Consider the following 24,203-nt stretch of genomic DNA (forward strand, 5'->3'; position numbering starts at 1 on the left):
GAAAAACAATCACGCTTACTGTGCTGGGCCCTTCCACAGCTCTTCCAGGTTTTAATGCACCCCCAACACTAGGCTTCAGTCCCAGAATCCACACAAGATGCTGAAAAATACAAAAGGATCATTTTCAGCAGAAAAACCTTTTCAGGCAAAGAAATTAGCATTATACTGAAGCTAGCCACCAACCTTCCAGCCAAACAGAACTCAAGAGAAACGCTACAGTACTTATTCAAGGCAATTCACAGTACACCATGAGAAGAATCAAAGCTGCTTCTATTGCTCACTGAGCAACTGAAAACCCAATCACAGCAAAACACCAAGGCATAACAGCAAGGCATAAATATTTCCTGTGATACCTGAAGAGTAGCCAGGACAAGTTGCCACGATGTACCAAGAACAGCTCCATGGAAGTGAGCTAAGTTGAGTAATGTCCTCATACACTGGATATTTTTTGATGTCAACTATGAAAAAAAAAAAACAACAACAATCAAATATCCACACAATTTTTATCATTCCACAATGATAGTGTTTCTAGCAAACTTCCAATTTTTACTGAAGTGCTTCAAGATTGCACTTTGTTTGCACTAGTGAAATATATTTTTTTAGAGAAGTAGTTCAGTATCTCTCCTCCTTCTCTCAGTCTTATCTTGGTGGGGCTGTAGATGAGTACTTGAGTGCTGCATCCAGCTCTGAGGTCCCCAACACAGGAAGGACATTGATCTGTTGGAGGGCCACCAGGATGTTTAGAGGGGTGGAACACCTCTCCTATAAGGAAAGGCTGAGAGAATTGGGATTGTTCAGCCTGGAAAAGAAAAGGCATAGGGATGACTGAATTGCAGCCTTCCAGTACCTGAAGGGAACTTCAAGGACGAATGGGGCAAGACTATTTACAAGAGCACTTAGTGACAAGACAAGAAGGAATGGGTTCAAACTGAAAGAAAATAGGTTTTGGTATTAGGAAAGAATTCTTTACTGTGAGGCTGGTGAGGCACTGGAACAGGTTGCCCAAGGAAGTTGTAGATGCCCCATCCCTGGGAATGTTCAAGGCCAGGCTGGATGGGGCTCTGAGCAAGCCAGTCTAGTGGAAGGTGTGCCTGCACATCACCAGGTGTTTGGAACTAGATGATCTTTAAGGTCCCTTTTCCAACCCAAACCATTCTATGATTCTATGATTTGATCACTGCCCTCTCCTCTCAGTTTCACATTATTATCAAAAACGCAAGTTCAAGTACTCCAGCTTAATTGCATTATCTCCACAAAATCAGTTTATCTTAAGTGAACCTTCACACACAGGCACATAACACAGCTGAGATCTAGAGTTTTCCAAATGGAATGGATGGGAACTTCTGAGCTAGAAGTCAGAAAAAAACAAGACTAAGACTTCTTTGCTATTAGAGAACTTTACTGTCCGGTGCTGTTCCAAATTAAAACCTTAGGACAATTAGTTAAGATGGCCATTATTTGTAAGAATGCTGTTTATCTGTAGCCTGTTTTTGAGACACACTGAGATGCAGGAAGAAGTAGTTAAGCAAAGTAAGATCACTTACAAACTGTACTTACCATAACTGTTCCCTGTGGCTGAAGAGCTAAGGGTTGCCCCACTGCTACAACCTGCTGGTGAGACTCGCTTGAAGGACTAATCATTTGAACATTCTGTCCCTGAATGGAATATGCTGGAGGAAAATTGAAAAGAAAAAAAAAAAAAATCTAAATTTAAAATCCAGTATTTACTTGTAGTAAGAACCATCTTCTGGCAAATACACTCTAGAGAATTTTTTTTACAGTATTAGCTTTAACGTATCCCACTTTGAGACCTTTAGTCATATTTAGATTACTATGCCATTGCCCTAGAGAGTTAAAGATCCAGCAATTACTCTATTAGGTATTGCTTGCAATACATTCATATATTTTATGTCAAGACTGAAATATTTATGCTTAAGATCTGAGCACAAGACTGTCTCAACTCAGATTTTGGTAGTAATTGTGTGTAAATGGTATCACTGTGTGCTACCATTGTAGTAGTGCACTCAGAAAATGAAGGTGTCATCAATGCTGTATCATGATATTTTTCCAATATGAGACTTCAGGACACCAATTTTATAACTCACTTGTAAAAAGAAGAGCAACTGATATAAAATAACTGAGGTTCCCTGCTTTGTTTCTATAGATATTTGTGTAGCTCAGTCGTGCACACTCCTTCACAGACTTACAATCTAATAATACACTTAGCTGGTACACTGGACTGAATTAAGGGTGCTGGTCCTTGTTCCCAGAGTAAGATATTTTTGTTTTATATTAGGAGATCTAATGTTAGATTCATCTGTCTATTTTTCAGGTAGTTGCCTTTCTTAGTAAGTAGCAATTCACTTTCAAAGTTAGAAACAGAGTACATCCTCAACTGGCAAATACTATGAATTACAACATTCTCTCAAGATGTGGGACACATCAATTCAGCTTTTTGTAGGCTGAATAGAGCCCAGAACTTAGATCTTCTACTTAAGCAGTAAGTATTACCATCACTAGACAATTGTGGAAAAGACTGTAGTACATCACAAATGCAGGATGTTCTAGCCAAAGCTTTAGAATCCAAGTTGCCCAGAGACCTTTTCAGATTTTGAATGCCTTAATTACACATCCTAACAGATCTTTACAATGGTAGACAGATCTCCTTAGAATTCGAATTTCTGACATATGCTAAGCATTCAGGAAGTTTTAGGTTGATCAGAATGATACTCAGCAAATGCTGCAAGACTAACCAGCTCTGGAAAGCAGGTGATGTAGGTGCTGTCTGAGGATTCTAACTTACTTTAATATAGCCAAATACTACAGCTGCATGTCTTTGGAATCACATCCTGAAAAAATTTGTGTTTAGAGGATGATACAAAAAAAACACAATTAAGAAAAAATTATATATTTACATTTGCTGGACAGAGCTGCAGTTGTGCTGTTTAATACAGTAAGGGCATAGTGAGGAGGCAAGGATCCTTTGCAAATGGCAGTGATAAAGGCATCTCTTGATGTTACAAGACCCAGTCTTCCACAAAGTGCAGCCATGGTCAATTCTGCTTTTAGAATATTTTCAGTGGCAGCTTCATCAGTGCTGAAAGAGTACACATTGTTCAGCAAGAATTAATACAGAGCACAGAAGCAGGCAGCTAACCAAAACTGGAAGCCATGAGAATGTATACTTTAAACCCATTAACACTATAAATATTGAAGAACAAGAATAACCAATCAACAAAATTCTTCAGAACTACAAACTACAACTACTTCCTACAAAATTGGACTTTACTTCTCAGTGACTTGGTAAATGAGACTATGAGAAGATATTTAAAATTAATTTCAGGAAATGGTGTTTGATAACAAAAGGCTCTTTGAAGGAGACAGTTAATTTACCACGGTCATTATATAGTAAAAAGCTTTCCCACTTTAAAGATTAGACAGTACTAACAAGTACCAAGACATTACTTAGTCTCTTATCTGCAGTAATCAGGACATGGAATCACTTCAATATGTTGAAACACGCAGGCAAAGTAAAAAGAAATAAAGATAATTTAAATCGTTTCAATGCAACACTTTGAAAATGCAATTAATTGTTCTATACTGAAATACATTAAAGGTTGATGATGTTGGACTTCTGGAGACTTCCGTGTCATTTACTCATTCAGTCTAAGCCACAAACCTGACTGCTCAGATGCCATGAACAGCACTTACACTGACAATTGTCAATTCGACTGGTATCAAAAGCCAGTTTGAAATATAGCTTGGAATATCAACTTAGAAAAAACAAGAGACATGAAAGACCAGATACCTTGCATCAAGTAGGAGGGATAGAGCAGCCAGAAGACCACACCAGCAAGCGTTCACCATCTCTTCCCAGACAGCTCTGCTAACTTAAAAGAAATATATAAACTTTTTTATAGCAGAAACACAGTAGTATCACAAACCAAATGCTTGCTACTGCATCTTTTAAAGTGTGTTTTTGTATTTTTGTTTACACAGCCAGATATATGTGCATAAAAAAACCACACACCAGTGTTATTTAAACAGCTTGCATTATAAAGTAACATTTTCTGAGGTAAAAAAAAGTCACTAGTACAACGCTTTTTCTAAATAGCGCCAAAAAACCCACCAAAATCCATCTTACCGTGGTGTATATATGACCATTTTTCATCTTTGTCTATAAAAATAAACATTCAGAAATGCAAAAACGTGGGCCAGGAAACTCACTGAAATTTTGCAGTGAAGTAAAAAATACTCTCCTGTGGTATCTATAATTCTCCACAACTTTTTTGTTTCTGTAATTTAATAATTACAGATTTAATTACAATTCTGTAATTAATTCTAGCAAACGGCCCAGCCCATTTGCACGCCTCCCTTTCTCCACCGGGCCACGCCAAGCCCCTGGGTGGAGCCAGCGCTCCACAGCACCACGGAGAGCTCCCGGTTCCCAAGGCAGCGCCCAGGGCAAAGCCCTCTGCTTCCCCCTCCTCTCCTTTCGGCAGTCCCGGTGCCTCGGCTCAAACTTCAGCTGCGGAGTCTTGGCTTCCTGAGGCACGAGCCCGACTCACTGTTCAAACACAAGTCTTTCTGTACATACACACCGCTATACAGACTCGTCGTATGTTCCACAAAGAGAATCCTCAGTTCACATCAGTTCTGCTTTTAAAGAAGTCCTCTATATACTGCAATTTTACTTAAAATCTCTCCATTAAAACATTCTATCTTGTTACTAGATATAGATTTTTCTTTAATGTGGTCATAACTCCATTTTTGTCAGTCAGATTGTCTCTTGTGACCTTAGATCTCAGTGTTAAGCCAAAAGCAGAACATCAAGTCAAGTATTTTTTTAATGGAACTGCTGTTCCATTAAAAAAACCCCAACACTTCATTGAAAGTTTTTATATATAAATAAGAATCAATAAATTTAAGCAAAAAAGCATGAAATTTTAAAATCTGCTTTCTATAAAATTGTATTTCATATAGTGTTTGCATTTTCAGATACCTAGTTCTTTCTCTGATTGGTCAGAAACAGACTGCAATTCTTGCTCTGAAGACTGTGCTGGTAACGAGGTTGCCTCTGTTGTGATTTGAATGACGGTTTCTGACTCTCCCAACTCTCCTTCAATCATGGTAGTGATACCACGGACAAGATCCAGCAAACAGTGAAATGCCACTGACATTGCATAGCCTTCAGGGATTGTAGGTGGCTCTACTTTGTCCAGCATTTCCAAACTAAAAAATTGAAAACATCACAAGTGTGTAGCAATACCACTGTTTTTAAAAACAATAATAAGATTCCAAATGAATGTTAAGTACAAACAGACCCCAAATACAATCCTTCAATATTTATTGCAACTCAAGAAAAACACCTTTAAGTCATTAAGTAAAAGAGTAAATGAGTCACTAAATAAGACAGTAACCAAAAGGGTACAAACCCTGAGTACAGACCTGCAAAAAATATTTTTAAAAATTAACACATTTAAGCTAGCACCATGAATAATTCTACTTGCATTATTATTTTACTTAGAGCCACTGCAACAGAACTTATTCAGAATACAAGTACCTAGGAACAAGAGAGGAAATACATCTGAAAGTCGTGACAGTGTGAACATAGTTATAACAAACTGAGAACAAGTCAGACATTCTATTATCATTATCTTTGAGTCCACATGACTAGAAAAGCCTGTACATAGCTAGATATCACATGGCCAAATATTCATCACCTACATGCATAGGTAAACAATGGAAGTTATTTGTACAAAGAAAATATGTCTACATGATTCGCTGCTGAAAAGCATGCAATGAAAACATCACTAGGCTGGAACAGCAGGCCCATTGCCACTTTTCTCCATCTTTTACCTTAAAAGCACATAAAGAACTGCTGAGCTACAAATCCAACAGAAATTGTAGCTGACACAGCAACAGCATCTATACAAGTAGAGACAGTCTGTTGCAAAAACTACCTGCTACCATAACAATCATTATTTATCATTTTTTACTCTACAAACTACTCTTAAAAAAGCTACATATTCCAGCTAAAATATATCAAAGACACGTTTATACTGTAGTGTCACCACTCTCATCTGCACAAATTTTTCCTTCTCCCAAACATGCCACACTTCAGTTATTACCTCTAATTTCCTGAAGACAGCTGCCTCAGATATCTGGGGGCACAGGAACTACAGCTAAATCAAATGGTCAGTATTTCACCCCCTGTATACAAGTAAGTGTGAATATATATATATATATAGGTCTAATTAAAATTATTAATGGGTTTTATAGTTACAATATATTTGTGAGGTAGAGGTCATGTTGTCTTATTTTCGAAGACAGGAAACGCTAACTACTGAATAAATCATATCAGTTGTTACTGTTACATGGCAATGGCCGTGAAAAGTCTTGAATAGTTTGTCTATTCTTCTTAAAACACTAAGTTCCTTATGTAAAGGGGAAGACAAGGCATAGTGGTCTGGAGAAGCTTGTATAAAAGTATGAGATGTGGCCATTGTATGAAAATCTAATTGCAGCAGAAGAGAATAATGTGACCCATTACAGCAAGTCATCTCCTTACATACAGACACTACAGAAAAAAATACAAGATAGGAGAAAAAAACTGGTGTGAAATGCTTGTGACAACTCTGGTACGTTATACAAAAGAAAAAATGCAAAAATTATGCAGAGAAAATCATAGAGTCACTTGAGGTATCCAAAGGTAAAACATAAGCAAGTTTAGAGCAGGACAGGAGACTATGATGGTGGCTGCAAGGGTCTTGAGCCAGTTAAGAATAGAAAGTAAGAAAAAAGAAAAGGAAGAAAAGTAGAGGTTGTAGTAGCTGACCACATTAAAAATTTGCATTCCCCAAGAACAGACAGGTAAACTAAAAAAACATTCATGTCCACTTCTGGAACAAAAAGTCAACACATACACATAAACTATTGAAATCTGAGGATGATTTCTTTTTTCTTCTGCATCTCAAAGGCAGATAAAGGAGTTCCTACTCTAAAAATATTGAGATCCAGGCAGATTTCACTGAATTTTAGTATGCCACAATTTTATGGTGGTACAAATAACTACAGGTGTGGAAGAGCTTGTCCCTCAATGGTCATGACTGATATGAAAAAAATTGCACTATTTAAAAAGTAACATAGTATTCACAGCTTTAAATTGAGAACACTGTCTCCATTGTACAAAGTCATGACAAAATAACTGGCCATTCTAAGGAGCATTCACAATCTAGCCTTGGTATATATGTCAATATATTGTTCGAAAAGACAACCAGACCAGTATCTACTGCAATATCCTGCTCAATAAAAACTCTAAATACAGTAATGCTGGTGTGAGAAAGCTATTTTTCATTCCCACTGATGTCCTATTTGCTTAATGCCCTGCATGTCTGCCATTACAAAATGCAGCACCAGGTATTCCAAAATTGTTTTATACCACAGGAGGCCTAAAACTGAAGAGTTAATACAGATAGTATGGTAGGAAAACAAAATCCAACTGATGCTAAAACCACAGGGGACCATTCCAGTCAGAATCCAGGCCATTCAGAAAAAAAAAGCAAAAAGATCAGAACATCTCATGGTACCAACAAAGAAAATTCTTAATATATTTCAATGCCAGTGAAACCAAGACCTCAATATCCACTAGTAAAAAAAAAAAAAACAAAACCAAATCTTAAATCACTGAATTGAAAATAAAAATACTTGTTACAAACATTTTCAAAAAGATAGAGGTACTCACTATGTAGCTTTAGCACTGCCTTGTACTGTTACATTCAGGATGGGTATCCAAGTGCCTCTGTACTCAAAGGCAGGTAATACAGTTGCACCTCCGCCCATTCCAAGCACTCCTGGGTTAGTTTGTGCTGAGCCAGTATTCCCTGATGCACTGCTTCCTGTTCAGAAAAACAATGTGATAAAATCAACCAGTCTCATATTTGTGATCAGCAAACATCCTTTTTCTACATTTAATTTTTGAGACACCAGGATTAATCTGAAGACACCCAGTTCAATAACAAAAACCAACAACACAAAAAACTATTTCTGAGCTCCCTCTGGCGTCTAAAACATAATCTTATGTGCAGTTCCATGATGTCAAGTGCCTGATTTCCAGTCAGAATGTAATGTTTCTGTGAAAGGTAGAGAAACATTTGTAACATTCTGTGAATGAATGAAACTTACAGAGTCTTGATGAAACAGTGTATGTTTTATTGAAGAGTCAGACAGACACTTGAAAGTTAAGGATTATTTATGTAGTTGCATCTAGAACTCAGTAGTTAGAAAGTTTAATTATTCCAACAACAAACTTTCAAGACTTCAGAAATGCAAAAACTGCAAGAAGAGAACTGAGAATGGCAACATTTGAATCTGTTCCATGCCATGGTAGAATAAAACAAACCTCAACAGGGAAGAGCTGACAATGTGCCAACCAACAGGTAGGAAGGCACAAATTTTGGTTCCAACCGAGGAAGCAAAAAAAAGCAGCTAAAAGAACAAGGAATTCTGTATATATACACTTTCTTCATAGAGAAAGACATCTATACTTATTAAGAATAGGTCCCACAAGTTCAGATTCTTTCTGAAGAGACAATGGGGGGGAGAGAGCAGAGTCCCCAGGAAGGTGACTCACAGTGTAACTGCCATTTTGGTGTGCTTGCTTTTAATATGTGGAGAGTAAACTACTAATTTAGACAATAAACTACTAATTTAGGCAATGTGAATATGCAGAAGCTTATGCATACACTTTAACACAGTAACACTTAACAGACTGAAACAAAAAAATCATGCTGCTAAACACAAATGGTTAACCAAACACTGTCACTAACACACATTGGTGTCATTTTCTGTGATCCCACTGTGCAGTCAGACATATACAACTATTTTTGTATTAATCTAGCTCATTAAAGTGGGTGGTAAACATTGCCCAGTATACTAAGAGTGACACAGAACTTCAGTAGATGCAGCTTTCAACTTCTATGAAACAGGCAGCTTGTTGCAAGACTGAGGCTCAAAAATCAGGTTTATAAGGAGTGCAAATGTCCAAAGCCAGGTTGAATAAGGCTTCTGGTCTACTGGAACGTGTCCCTGCCCATGGCCAGGGGGCTGGAACTAGATCATCTAGGTCATCATTGAAGGTTTCTTCCAACACAAACCATTCTATGATTCCAAAAGACAGCCTGCTATGAGAGGATTGCTGTTATTATCAGAAGACTCTGTTTGAAACTTACATTGCATTGATCTGCTCTTTGCCTGTCAAATATGGCCATAGGAGTAAAAAAGGTAGAAAGATACACGCATGAGAAAGCGATATGAGAAACACTGAGGCAGAAAGAAGAAGTGAAAAGGAAAATAGAAAACAAACTGAAATAATAACCCAGAGAAATAGCAACAGCACTAGAGGTATGACCCTATTGCGGTGCTGCTTCACATGAGGCAAAATTTACATTTCCAGAATGAGTATTATAGAATGGCTTCTCATATGCGCATGTTACGTGATGAAAAGTGCTCTTCTGATTTACTTTGAGATAATGAAGCTAACCTAGAAATAATACTAATAGAAGTGTACTATCAGTTGCTGTTCAGACAGCTACTACAGAACAATAGACACTGACACAAATTTCCTCATGCTATCACTTCTAAGTCCAGCATGGGATTCCAATTTCATGAGTGAACACTGAAAGCAGTGAGTCTAAACCTAAACTTTTCAATGTTTCTTAATTTAATAGCAGATATGATAGACAGTAGTTACACTTATTATTTGGCTCTTATCTCTTGAAAGAAGGCATACCAAGACACACCCTTACAAATTATTTTTATGTTGTTTGCTGCTGAGGGCTCTGCTTCCAGAACTACAGAAAGAAGCAGAGAGCTTTAATTTGGACATAAACACCTGCAAAGGCATTAACAGGATGATAGTTTCTTCTTATTAAAATACAAATACATAGTGAAATGTCAAAATCCTGGCTGCAAAGAAAAGACAATCAAGTTAATTTCAGTAAGTGTCTGTTTTCAGCTTACAAAAAAGACAGAGACCATTTGTAAAATACACATCTTTCATTCTACCTCCTGGCTCCCTCAGTCCAGTTTTGGCCTTGAACATTCAGAAGAATTAGTGATTGCCCCCCACAAACACACACTGTCTTACTACTTAAATTACGCACTGCCATAAATGACATCCCCGCACAAGGAGACAGAAATCAGACACATTTTTATAGTCAGAAATTAGAAATAACTCCATCAGAATTTCCCTCTGAAAAGTTGTGAAACAAAGTGCTGGGTCACTGCAGAAACAGGAATCAAGGCAGGAACACTGCTCTGCTGACTGGGGTCTACACCTTCCCCACAATACAGGTAGGTAAAACCCCCTGTTGTACCAGAGCTGAGAACACCAGTTTGTCTCAAGCTAGCTTATGACCAAAATAAACACAGAAGTACAAAGCTGTACCAGAGCTGAATCAAAACATAATTCATTATTACAAGAAAACAATGGCAAAATAAAATAATAATAAGGACAAGGCTTTACCAGTTTGATTTGGTGTTGCTGATGTGTTCCCCGTGCTTGGTACAAGAAATAGAGACTGGATAAAGGACCCCAGTGCATTCACAATATCACGGAAAACTTTAGTGGAATGTTGCTTCATATCATATGACTGACAAAAAGACCTGGTAAGTATTTTATAAAACAGAAAGTATTTGACAAACTGAAGACTAAAAGAATATTTTAACAGCAACTTCCCCCCCCACGCACACTCCAAACTGTAGACTAAAAGCACATTTTAATGGCAAATATTTAGGTAAACAATAGTATTTAATTTTAGGTAAATGCTCCTTTGACACTGCTAACACATAGACATACTCAAATAACTATAATTCAGCCCTTCCTGGATAATAAGCATTGCCTAATGCATTATGCAAAATTATTGTGATGAGCTTATTGCATTTAAGTTTCTACATATTTGCAATGTTTTAGGAAGCATTTTCCATTAGAGAAAAATAATAAAAATATATCTTAAACTTTATGTAAAAGCAAAACTCAATATATTTAATACCTTAATAGCTGAGGCTGCACACAAAGCCTGTGAATAGATTCTACTGCAACAGCTCGTAGCCACTGTGGTTTGTCTGCATCCAGAAACTTAACCAGCAATGACAGAAAGATTTCACATTCTGTTACCTAAAACATATAGTTTACAATAATTAGCAAAAAGAAAAAGCCTCCTACAAAATATTTTCTCAAAAAATCTTTCATCTCAGGAATCCTATCACAGCAAGATTTGTACAGAATCTAAAAAAAACCCCTTGAATGAGTATTTACTCAGAATTATATAAAAACATAACTAATAATAATAATATTTTTGACAAGCTAAAACCACATATGCAGTTGTACTGAAGGAGTTAAATTCCTCACAGACATTGCAATAAAGGTCATACATTTGCTACAGTAAACAAATTAAACTGTAAGAGAAGTATTTTTTTTAGGAAATACCCCAAACTCAGGACATAACAGATGTGTTTTTTACCCACATTCTGTCAACAGCTTTAGCAACTCAAGTCAAAAGCCTCTTAGAAAGTATTAACAAGGCACAGTAATCATCATTATCTAAAATCAGGCAAACAACAGAAGATCAAAAGGTTCCCAAAACCTGAAAGGCAGTTAAATAAAGACAACAGCTAATCTATTATGAAATTCATACAAGTCCATGACTAACAAAATCATACATTTAGAATACATGTAAGCACAAATCCACTTAAGAGAAAAAGCATATTTAGCCTTCTCTTCCCTCAGTAGACATCAACAGTTCCCAAGAACTAATCAATTCTACTACTGATCACAGCACTGGCATATACACAGAAAAACAAAACTGCATAAAGAAGATTTGAGCACATTCTTACCAGCAAACTGTAAAACTGTTTAATCAAAACAGAAACTACTCGCAGCAAACGCATACAGATGGGAAAGTATGGTTTTTCCACTGGTGCTGGGGAAGAAGAGGTGGTGGAACCTTGCCTGAATTTGATATTTGGGGAGAAGAGCTTTATAACAAGAGGGCATACCCTTTCTTTAAGAAGAAAACTGAATTCCTGATGCTGAAAAAGAAAACAGAAAAAGTTATATGCTGATAGTCCTTAATTGCTACCAGTAGCTCTGATAATGCATCTTATTTACATTTGTAGTTATGATCAAGCAGTCTGAATGTAAATCTTGGTATAAATTAAAATCAGGAAATGAAAAGGCAGAACTGCAGACACCATTATAAAGCTATCAAAAAGTGTGAAATTACAATGGTCAGGTTCATGCCATGCACTCCTCTTCTAGTATTTCCAAGTTGAAATAGGCTGCTAATACAACACTTATATATTTATGAATTTTTTAAATTTACCTACTGTCAGCTAAAACACATTACTGCAGGATTACAGTGCATTTATATGCAGTAGATACATGCAATTCACAGTCATGATTCTTACTTTACAAGTGGGGTGAGGTTAATGTTTTTGTAGAAATAACAATTCCACAAATTTAGTTACACAGAGCTGTCATAAATCAGGCAAGATAAGAAAATACATCTCTGGAGGAGATATAAACAGCAAAACTGAAAGTGGAACAAACTAAAACATGCTCTACAAAATGTATAAACATAAATAAAGTGTTTGGGAATAGAAAAACATGGTCAAAAATCACAGGGAACTTTTCTATTAAACTTCCCCCCCTGAATACATAAAAGCTACAAGTCTTTCAGGAAAACAGTATTTGTGTTAAATTAAAGAGGATTTAATGAAGTGCAGATTTTACTACCTATGTGAACAGAAGTCTTACTGTTTTCCATCCAAGAACTACTCACTTGTAAAAACACTTGTGGAAAGTCATTGAGGACTGACTCAAGAAGTTCAAGGCCAAATGTCCGTGTCATTTCTGTCATACCCACGAGCCAGTAGGGAGCATCAGCATTAACTAACTGACAAAGATCCTTGGAAAGAAACATAGTAATATTTACATTCTCTGTACCAAGAAAGTTTCCAGAGTTTATAATGAAATCTACATGCTCTCCTCTTTTGTGACTAGTTTTCTGATTACTACGTAACTTTTCCTTAAATGCTTTTTTTACGTAAGTTATAAAGCACTGAAAACTTTTAAAAGAAATTTTAAACTTTGCTGCTATCCTTGTAGCATGTATGTTCATTCCCGCCCTCAGAAATCTCTCAAGATCAGTGAATTTGCTAAGTCAAGAAGATTTTTACTGGTGTCATGAATACAACTACACCTTTTCACTACATACTTGCCTTTATGTCCAACACCAAGCACAAGAAACAGGACTGAACTGCAGTTGTAGTGCTTTGCTCTGTTTTGCGTCTGGCTGAAATGGAGTTTATTTTCCCCATAGCAGCCCTCAAAGTGCTGAGCTTTGCATTGGTAGCTAGAAAGGTGCTAATAACACACCAGTGTTTTGACTGCATCTGAGTAGCACTGTCAGAGCCTCAGCACCGTCTCTCAAGATTTCCCCCCACTGCCACCAAGAGGCTGGGCAAGATCCTGAGAGGGGACACAAAAAAGGTCATCCCAAATTAACCAAAGATGTCTTTGGTTAACCTCAGTTATAGAATCTAAGAAATGGAGAAGGAAGGGAGGCATTCGTTATTTGCAATGTTCACCTTTGGGAGCAAATGCCATGCATTCTGAACCCGTTTCTCAGGAAGTGGCTAAACATTGCTTGCTGATGCACTTTGCTTATGCACATGCAACCTTCTGCTTTAGTGAACTGCCTTATGAAAAAACCTATGAATTGTTTTCCATCTTATTTTCTCTCCCCACCCAGCTGGGATGGGGAATGGTAAAGCAGCTTGGTGGGCACTTGAGAGTCCAATCAGGGTCAACCCACCACAGCTCACAGAAATAAGAATCTTGAATTTAATGGAGACACGTATGCTTAGCTATTATTTAAGATTCATAGTAAAACATTTTCCAAGACCACTTTGTCTTCATTTTCCCATCATTCCCCTGTGATACAGCATATCAACACCAATGTCAATAAATACACATAAGAAAGCCCAAGGCTCTGGTTAAGGACATTGTCAACATGCCAACAGCAAATTATTTAAATTTCTTAAAGAGATGTAGAAGCACCCAATCTTAACTGCAAATATATAAATATATGCTCCCCAACTACCTGAAAAAGCATATATGCATCCTTAGCACATGGCTTCAGTGTACTGACAGATCTTCTATTACTATTCCCTTGAACTGCAGCTGGCTGGTCAACAGCATCTGTGCAAAAAACCAAAGTTTTGTGAACACAGGAACTGTTAAAAATCAAATGCACATTAAGTGTTCTTACAGAAATACTCTGTGAGAATGGCCAGGTACTTCTCCTGCAACTTATCAAGTCTATAGAAAACCTTAGATTGACTACCAAAGATCATCAATACCAAGCACTTCTTTCAAATGTTCTCTTCAAACACTCTCTTCTCTACTGCCATGTATTTCCTACTCAGTAATCTATGGTACATTCACCTTAAATGACACCCTCACCTCAAATCCTTTCACAGTACTAACCTGAAGACCAGTTCTCACAGCTTGAAAAGAAAAAAAAAAATCTGCAATTTATATATTGGTGTACTGAATTGGACTGATACAATGGCAAAGGATTTAGCCTCCTTTAAATACAAATAAGTGTATAAAAGACAGTTAAAATTAATGACGTCTGTGACTTTTTTATAACATCTATAGACATTTTACTACTTCTTTATCTGAAAGAGAAACATCTGATATGTGTCAAAAAGCAGATCAATAAAAGCAAGCTGAGTAAGCAGTATGCCCACCTTTATATCGTTCATCTTCAGCAACCACTCTCTCAAACACGACAGTAACTACCTGCCGCACTGTGGCTGCCGCAGTATTATTTGTGATGTTATCTTTTGTAAAGTGCAATCGAAAGCAAAGTACAATTGCCTGAAAGGAAAAAAAACCAGAAAAAATATCACCTTACAACAATACATTTCATCTTTTAGCTAAGAGTCAAGAAGGTTGATGGACTGAGGAATGCTTTCTGCTAAGTTTGTCAAAAGGTTGCCCAGAAAAAAAAAAAAAAAATTTAAATTCGAAGAACCAGAATAAGTTTTATGGATTACCCTAGCCAAAAAACTCTTTAGTAATCTTCCCCAAAGTCAATAAAAAAGTGGTATTAACTGACGACATTACGATGTGCCAATAAAAAGTACAGTCATCACAGAGAATACACAGTAATCACACAGAACAACTTGTATGGATATTAATGTCAAAAGGACATTAGGATTGTAAGGTTAATCACAGAAAAGTCAGTCAACTCCAAAGCTATAATGTCATTCCTCTCCTAGACTGAATCACAATACTTTCACAATCATGTTGCCTTCACTGCTATTATTCCTGACATGCATTTTAATGTGCCATTGTGCTGGCAATGACCTGAATACTTTTTCCCATTGGATTTTATTATTACCTCTAACTCATAGTTTAATACTTACTTATTTTATAATGAATTTTGAAAATTAACATCTGTATGTGCAGTGAAACCTGTGTTTCTTGTTCTTATGTCCATATTCTGTGTTCTTGCACTTGCAAGAATCTCAACCACACCCAGCCACAGTGCTACATGCTCTGAGCCACACAAGATTAAGAATTTTCTTTTGCTTCTTTTTCATATCTATGATTTGTGGACTCTATTCGTATGATATTTCCACATCAGTTTGAAATCTTAAAACAGCTTGACTGAAACATGAACACTCAACTGGCTGAAACCAATTTTCTCCCATGTAATCTAGAAGAGAAATTCACTTCAAGAAGAGTTTCACAATTCACAGATTGGTAAACAATGTTGCTTCTTCAAAAAGAAGTATCTTAAAAGTTAAATTAAAATGGACAGGTCCTTATTTTTTGTTTTAGTTGAAACATAAAATCCAAAATGTTTCATGTTTAAAACTACGAGCCAAAGTTCTTACTGAAAGAGCAATAACTGGACTGCTTTCAAAAGAGATTCAAGGCAGGGTGGAAGGCAGCTTCTTTTAACATTTTCTCCATTAGTGAGAATTTACACTGTGCTATGTGCTCTGATTCCAGTTCAAAAGCACACAACAAATTTAACAGATGAGAAGGATAGGCATTGGCCCAGTGTTTTTATTTCAAGTTCCGATTAAGTCAGAAATGTATTACTGTGGAGGAATTACAAAACACATGGAAAAGGAAGCTAAAAGAAATCCTGTTTTCAGAGTCTAGTCGTAAAGACAATACGGACACGATAGAATAAAGAAACGCCCCCCCTCCTTGTCCATTGTTTTCACATGCTTCTTATGTAAAATTTCCCCATTTTTCCTCTTGGATATTGTAAGTTCTATAGTTGACACCAACAAATTCTTACCTTGGACAGTGCTTCATCATGCACAACTGTATTGGTTGTTAAAAGTACAAGAACTGTCTGGAGCAATTTAAGTTCTTCAAGACTGTTCTCCATCAATTGCCAAAGCATATTAATAATGTTTCCTGCTGCAGCCTACAAAGAAATATTTTTTTACCAACTATTACAATATTTACGTACTGGTATATCATGTGTACATATGTAAGAATATCACTGTCATAAAGGCATATCATGACTGAATGTGCCTGCTTGTCTATACCATAGCACTACATTGAGAATATAAAGGCAATTTCATTGTCACAAGCTTCCTGAAGTATTTTTAAAGAATCAACAGCAGAAATGTCTTAATATGTAGCACAAATTAAAGCGTGTACTTAATTTTCTGCTTGGAAATATGGAAGACACAATAAAAATATATTTTACCCTCAGAATTCACTCATACCAGAGAGAAAACAGTGTAATTTTACATTACACAAACACAACTGAAGGTGTATTTTAACAGCATTATCTTTACCAGCTTCCTAACATACTATATGTGCAGTACCATAATATATCATGACATTTACTGCTGCTGCAGAAAACGTGCATCCATTTTACCTTATTTTAAAAATAAACTGTAACAAAAGCACAATAATTTTATTGCACAGAGTATATTTTGTGGAGGCACAAGGTCCATCACATGTTCAGTTCCTGCAGTGTAAAAATGTGAACTAAATTTGCTGGTTTCAATTTTCATGAATTTTCTTCTAGAAGTTACTAATATTTTCTCACTTTTTTTTTTAATGGTGTAAAATGTTTTCTTTTAAATTACTGAAAACCAGATACAAGTAAAATATTTTGTGGGCTATGTTCATTATAACACAAAGAGCTTCCTAAAACAACTCATTCACCTTCTGTTTGAGGTATTTCTCACTCTGAAATATCTATGGTTTTGTATAAAGATTGATCTTACCTCTGAAACAACTTCATGAGACATGAGCCTCTGTATGGCTGCTAGACACAGCTGAGTGATCTTTGGTTCTTTTGTTCCACAACCCATCAGAAAAGGCTGAACCACCTCTGAGCTGTTCTCTTTCAATGCTTTCAAAGAGAGATATGGAAGCAGTCAATGCTTAATACTTTGAAAAATACAATGCAAAAATTGTTAATCCCACCTATTAACAAAAAGCAATCTCCAGTCTTGGAAATTTAGGATTTACACGTGGACCACAGGGAAGAGCCAAGTGAAGACAGACACTGGGCTGACACAGCTCACTTCCACAATTACCCTGGCCAAGGCTCAAATTCCAAGCACCTTCTCCCTTACACACTCAAGAGACTTTCCAAATCCAAAACATCAACTTAAGAGTCCATGTGGTTAGCAAGAAGGTGTAAGGTTCTGCCAGTTCCAGAGTTTCCCTGGCCTTGCCACAGGAACCAGTCTCAGGCTGGTAGCACTGTCCTTCTGCTCTGCTTCACCTCAGCACCTAATGCAGGAGCAACACCGTGTAGCACAGAGCAACATTCCAAGCCACAGGGCAGGAAGGGGAAGAGCAAACTGCCACCAGCAAAACAGGAGGAGAAAGAGACTGGACTGACAAAACAGGCGGAAAAAGAGACTGGACTGTTTGTATCCAGGGTATGTTCACCTGGCTGTGAATTTGTTAAATGGTGTTTTAGTGGCAAAGGGTAGCTTCTTAAAATGAACTTCTGCCAGGAGAAAACCAGTTCCCATAAACTTTTCTCTCTCCCTTCCTTTCTTTTGTTAAGGAGAAAAAGCTTCGTAATGAATACAACATTCTACACCGGCATTTAAAACAGTTTTTTCCCATAAAAGTAATTCAAGAAATCTGAGATAATCAAATTTAAAAATATGAAAGTATTAAAAATTTTTAAAATATTAAAGGAAAGCGTGACTCTGACTGATGAGTGGTTTTCCATTTGCAGGTATGTTTGTTGATTCATGCAAACTTCTAAGATTTTAGCCGCTCATCACCATTTTAGACACTAAAAATTTCCTCACAGTTGCAAGTCCAATGTGTGCTCTTACATTGAATGTCATAACTTTGTTTTAGTCTATGTGTAGTAGAAGAAATGTATTCATGGAAAGTTTCACACGCTTTTAAGAGGACAGTAGCTACCACAAACAAAAAATACACTCTCACATAAAAATGCAAACATGATGTTTACTATTAAGCATCACTACAACTAACTCGGAAAAAAAATGAAACAACTGCAAAAATATTAGTTGTATTAGTGGTATTTTCCAACTGAAACTAACTCACTCAGAAGTTTCTAAGAAAAGGATAGGCTATTATAAATTATGGATGCCAACTTTCTACAAGATAATAGCTCTTAGAGGGTGATATCAACACACAGCCCAGTTCCATCAGCCTCTTCAGAGCCAGTGCAGGCTCTATGTCCAGTTGACATTTCTGAACTGCCACTAAATTCTAACCATCAATCAGAAAAAAGCAAGCAAAAAGATACCACAAAACATTTATCCTTAACATGAGACTCCAGATATAATTCTGAATGGCAAAAATGGCATGACAAAGAATAAATTTAGGCCTTTTACAGTATTTTTCTTCTATAATCCATTAAAAGCAACAATCTCACAACAGAATCTAGACAAATATTTTTACTTTATGAAGCTGAAAAATTAATGTTTTGTAGATCTGCTTCGGTACCCATCTGGTTTTATAGCAACCAGGCACATGGAGTCATTCTTGGGGCTTTCCTGTTCAGAGGGACAGGAGCTTAACTTTGATGATCCTTTCCAGCTCAGAATATTCTGTGATCACATGATTCTGTGACTGTATTAGCTTCGGTCTTCAAATGCACAAAAAATTTATTATTGCCAGGTCTGTCTCAATTTTGCTACCAATTTATGGCAATAGGTATTGAAAAAGAAATCTATCTTACTGAACCATAACAAATGAGAAGTTTCTTGAAAGTATAACTTACCTGTTTATTTCATCAGCAAGATTATAATTCTGATTTTTAGAACTCCTAAACTGCAAGTTTTTGCACATCTCAAAGCCACATGGAAATAATTTCTCAAATTTATCTCCTTTGATATAAGGCTTTCTCTTCCTTTGGAATTTCTCAAATTCTTATAAATAAATTATAAAGCATGCACAGACTGCCAAGAATGAAGACCTTGAAACAGCTCAATTTAACTTTTCCAAGAGAAAGAAAGAAGTTAGATCAATGATCTCAAAGTTCTGGCAGGCTAAACATATCCCACCAAAAATAACAAAGATTTTAAAGATTTTAATAATGATTTTAAGCCTGCATCTATTTTTCTAAAAATTATAATCCTACACAATGAAATGCTCAAGAAAGCATCAGATCAGCTTATTCAAAACAATCTGATACAGTTGTTCTTATCTACGTTAGTGAAACCACAGTTTACATCAAAATATTTAAAAAGTCATATCCTGATCAAAATATTTATTTGTATTACTAGAATGTCTCGTAGATGTTCCTAAGTCATCTAGCAGTCAAAAAGTATCCACTAGATTTCACAATTACAGTAGCGTTTTGCAGCTTTATTATTACTAATGTATACACATTATTTTTCTTCAAAAGATTTCAAATATTAGATAGGAGACAATCTCTTGACATTAACATGTATAATTTTAGGTTACAACTGATACCTCAAAAAATACAAGAGTTCATAAAGAATTTAGTCTGTTTAATGACATTATGCTTTAACCATGGAATGTTAGGATAATGTGCAGGCAAAGTACATTTTCTCAGTGCAAAACTGTGAAACAAAGGGGGAAAAAGATATTATCCTATTAGCAAAGATTAACTAATCAAAATAACTTTTAGGACCTGCTGGTTTCCCAAACCTCTTAACAACAAATCCGTGCAGTTTTTTTTAAATGAAATAAATACTAAGTACATTCTAGTTTAAACTTTCCAAAAGAAAATTATTTTAAAAATTTTACCGACTACCAGAAAGTGTTCCCTCAAAAAGATGAAAGCAACGACTGCCCATCCATGACTAAATTTAATGATCTTTCCCATCTCTTCCCTTTGAAAACTAAAAAACCAGAGAACTTTGCAGGATTAGAAACTAGCTTTCTAAAATACAAACTTCTTTATGCAGTAACATGTTGACAGCTTCCCAAACGGCTAACTACAGCTCTCTCTTGATTGTTTTTGTATTTTGATATAGCTGACATTACCTGGCACACTTTTCCCACTTATGTCAGCATTCATGACAGCAGTAAAAACAAAGAAAATAAACAAATAAAAAAGAGGCATTAAAGTGAAATACTGAGGATTGGGTCTGTTAATTCAAATAATCCTAGAAAATGCCTCCTTAACAATATCTGATTTACATACCTCAAAACAAGATATGGTTTTGCAGCTATTTCACTGGACCGACCAAACAACCAGCATTTCAAGGATTTTGACTATATCTGGGGTAGACACTCAAGTATTAATGCAGGGACATTTAAATCCGGCCAAGGGCTTTACCAGCAACTGGCAAGAAGCCAACTTTATAAAGCTGAAGACAGTCAAAAGATACTGTTTTAAGCACTTATAAAGCTGTAGCTCACAAGATATGCCCCGTCCCTCAAGGCATTGGAACATCTTAAATTGAATGACCTTGTCTCAAACAAAGATGGAATTTTGCCTGCAAGTTACAAGTCCCCAAAGGCTGGACTAATACACAGATGTGGATCATACTACAGAGCACTCAACCACAGCAACTAGAACACTGAGACTGTAACGTCTTAAGTATTTCACGTTACTTTTCTAAGTGGATGATAACTTTTGTAGAGCATCAGCTGAAAATGGAGCCCTTCCTCAGCACCAGAATAGCACTAACATGAAACACAAGTAGTATTTAAAAACTTCTGTGCTACTAGATTTTTTGCTAGGTGCCCAAAAGTAAAGCATCAACAATACAGCACACACTAAAAGACATGACTAAAAGACTATTAGACATATCCAAAACATCTTTTTAACATTTTGATCTGTAACTCAGCTTTATTTTTCCCATTGCACTGCAAATAATTACCTGCCAAAATATCTGTGTTCCGTGCAGCTATTGTTTTCACTTTTATTATTCCTGATTCAGCAGCCTGGAAGAAAAGAAAATAAGTAGTTTAGGTGCTATACCATACATCAATATCTGCAAAGAAATAAAAATATTGTAGACAAATAAAAAGGTACAGTCTCAGAGCAAAAAATGTTTTTGTAGTGGTTTCTGCCAGCAGAGCTAATGCAGAAGTGAAATTTTTGTAGCTGCTAGAATTCCTTTCCAGAATTCCACAGGAAGGGTTATATTCAGAATTTTTGGAAATCATTATTCTCATTGTATTACTTTCTGGTCTTATGAATGCAAAAAAACCCACTAGTAAGCATAAACACTGTTACATACTCTTTATACAATTTCAAGCTATGAGTATAAAAATGAAACTCATTTTCCCCATGGATTTTGGCTCTCAAATGTCCTATACAAATTATCCCAGTGCAATACCATTGTGAAAAACGAGGTTCACTCTTCTGTTAGAACTTAAAGAGTTTAGTATAAAGACAGTAAGAGACACATAAAATAAAGCAAAGGGATAATGGCCCGGTGCCTTGGCGCTCTGCCAAGAGCACACCTGATGCCCGAGATGAGTCCTTTTTATACCATTTTTACTGTCTGTTCTCTATTCATATTTGTTGGGGTTTTAGTTTAGTCTTAGGTTTTCCTGTTAAAGGAATTTTCTCCCATATGCATGTTGCTAGGGGACAAATAGCTGTACTTAAGAAAGACAAAAAGGGGAGTGGGGCGGGCCTGGCTACTCTTTTGTCTACACCTGGGTGTGGGGTCAGTTCGCTCTGAGCGTCCGGAGAGAGAAGCTGCAGAGAAAGGAGCTGCTGCTTCTTTCTTTTTGGCCGTTCTTTCTTCCTGCTGGAAGCAACGCCGGGACCCCAAAAGCCGCTTTCCCTGCCCTGCTGGAGACCGAGCTGTGGCTGCCCTGCTCCGCTGCTGCTTCGAGCTTTCGCTACGCTGTAGCCCTGCTCGCCCTGCCTGCCTGGGCCTCCGTGGTTTTTTCCCATCTGGATACATCTCGTCTGCCACCCGGGATTTGCCGTTCGTCCCTGCCATTCCAGCCTGCTGTTCCTGAGAGTCCGGGATCGGCTGCCCAGGGGTTTGTGAAGCCTTTGTTCCATCCCTTCCCGGGATCCCAGGGCACCAGAGCCGCGGGTTTCCCGAGCTCGCTCCGGAGCGCCCCCTGCAGCCGCGGGGGAACCATCGCACCTGCCCTGCTCACCGGGAGCCGCCAGCGCCCCTGCCGGCTGCGAGCGGAACTGCACCCGAGGGGAAAGGGACTGACAGCCGAGAAGGCTGGCACTGGGTTTGTGTTTGCTGTTACTGCCAGAGTTGTTGTTGTTTTGTTTGACTGGTTATATACATATATATATAGAGTAAAGAACTGTTATTCCTATTTCCCACATCTTCGCCTAAAGGCTCTTGATTTCAAAATATAATAACTTGGAGGGAAAAGGGGTTATATCTGCCACTTCAAGGGGGGCCTCTGCCTTCCTTAGCAGACACCTTTCTTTCAAAACCGAGACAATATTAAAACTTTGCCAGGAGCTGTTCTGCATGGCCACTCCTTGGTTCCGCCTTTTTAGAGCATGCGTAGTCTTCTGCCTTGTGGTTTTATTTCTTTTGATTCTTGGGGTTGGGCCCGCTGGGTAAGAGTCGATGGTAGGGTGGATCTCTTAATTCCTCAGAGAGTCAGGGCTGATTGCAGCTTTGGCCTCTTTGCCCCCCGGGCAGAGCGGTGATAAGGGCTCTCGGACTCTCCTTGCCGCCTGTTCTCCGGGCGGAGCAGCCTTTGGGCCCTTTTGTTCCCTGGACAAAGTGTTGATTAGCAGCTTCTCGGGCCTCATCCTCTGCTCACTTGGAGGTTATCTTACTTGCTCACACTTGCTAACATTCTTGCTAAAACGAGAGAAAACTACATCCACACAGCAAAAAGCATTTCTAACATTATATAATATCTACCTTAATACTTTGCGAGAAGCCAATACTATAATATATGTTTATAACACCATGAAGATGCCTTTCTAACAATATGCTCTGTTCTTCCCAGCATACCATACAGTGCATAGCACCAGTTCCTCCCCTTTCCCCGTAAGTGTGACGTGGCAGAGCAGCAGCATCCTCCTCTCCCTCACACACTCCTTCAGCGGGGCCAGGGCTGCAGGCTGCCTGGGCACAGCATGGCAGGGTGACAACCAGAGCTGCCCAGCTGAGCCGGGACATCATGCATGGCCCCAAGGGAATGGCAACTCCCTCTTCAACTGCCCACAAACACTTCCCTGCAAAAATCACTCAAGTCATGTTCTCTAATGGAAATCAAGCCGAACTGGAAATGTGACATTGAGGCTTTGCATTTCAAGACAAACTTCTGAAAGTTTTGTGTACAAAATCTAAATACAAGTAATACATTATACATTGTGCCTTTCCATTTTTTAATTCCATTAATACACTATAAGCCTCTGGAAAGAATTAAATAAATCAAAATAAGCGCAACAGGTTTTCCCAAACGACTGAATGCAAGTTGCTGGAAAATACTGTTCTGCAAATTTGAAAGCACACTTCCTCTTTTATTTCAGCTTTGTATTTCTGTGTATTTTCCCCACTAAACACTTATATTTTTCCTCTGATACTACTATTTAAAAATGTGTGCTGTCACCACATAAAATAGATTAGAGAAGCAAAGAAGCTCTGACAGCAGAAACACAAAAATGATAGTACATAAAGTTCTACCAAGTATTAATATTCTCTCTTCCTCAGAACATTATTCCAACAAG

The 24,203-nt window shown here is 37.4% G+C and overlaps 1 protein-coding gene across 6 annotated transcripts in view; it reads right to left on the reverse strand.

Annotated features, from left to right (window-relative positions):
• The window catches only part of MON2 (MON2 homolog, regulator of endosome-to-Golgi trafficking), a 68,443-nt gene that overhangs the window by 32,159 nt on the left and 12,081 nt on the right, over positions 1-24,203 (reverse strand). For 5 of the 6 annotated variants that reach the window (XM_048300860.1, XM_048300858.1, XM_048300859.1 and 2 more), the window contains exons 2-17: positions 21,406-21,469; positions 17,338-17,465; positions 16,389-16,520; positions 14,818-14,947; positions 14,166-14,263; positions 12,843-12,968; positions 11,896-12,090; positions 11,052-11,176; positions 10,526-10,665; positions 7,745-7,898; positions 5,003-5,232; positions 3,809-3,890; positions 2,916-3,097; positions 1,558-1,670; positions 354-458; positions 20-100 (exon numbers count right to left, since the gene is read on the reverse strand). In XM_048300860.1, coding sequence (XP_048156817.1) covers positions 20-100; positions 354-458; positions 1,558-1,670; positions 2,916-3,097; positions 3,809-3,890; positions 5,003-5,232; positions 7,745-7,898; positions 10,526-10,665; positions 11,052-11,176; positions 11,896-12,090; positions 12,843-12,968; positions 14,166-14,263; positions 14,818-14,947; positions 16,389-16,520; positions 17,338-17,465; positions 21,406-21,469 — 2,085 coding nt within the window. Of the gene's footprint in view, positions 1-19; positions 101-353; positions 459-1,557; positions 1,671-2,915; positions 3,098-3,808; positions 3,891-5,002; positions 5,233-7,744; positions 7,899-10,525; positions 10,666-11,051; positions 11,177-11,895; positions 12,091-12,842; positions 12,969-14,165; positions 14,264-14,817; positions 14,948-16,388; positions 16,521-17,337; positions 17,466-20,563; positions 20,581-21,405; positions 21,470-24,203 lie in introns of those variants that run through there. The other variant, XM_048300862.1, reaches the window with a different exon arrangement.

The sequence above is a fragment of the Corvus hawaiiensis genome, chromosome 4 (assembly GCF_020740725.1).
Source record: "Corvus hawaiiensis isolate bCorHaw1 chromosome 4, bCorHaw1.pri.cur, whole genome shotgun sequence".
Taxonomy (NCBI): Eukaryota; Metazoa; Chordata; class Aves; order Passeriformes; family Corvidae; genus Corvus; species Corvus hawaiiensis.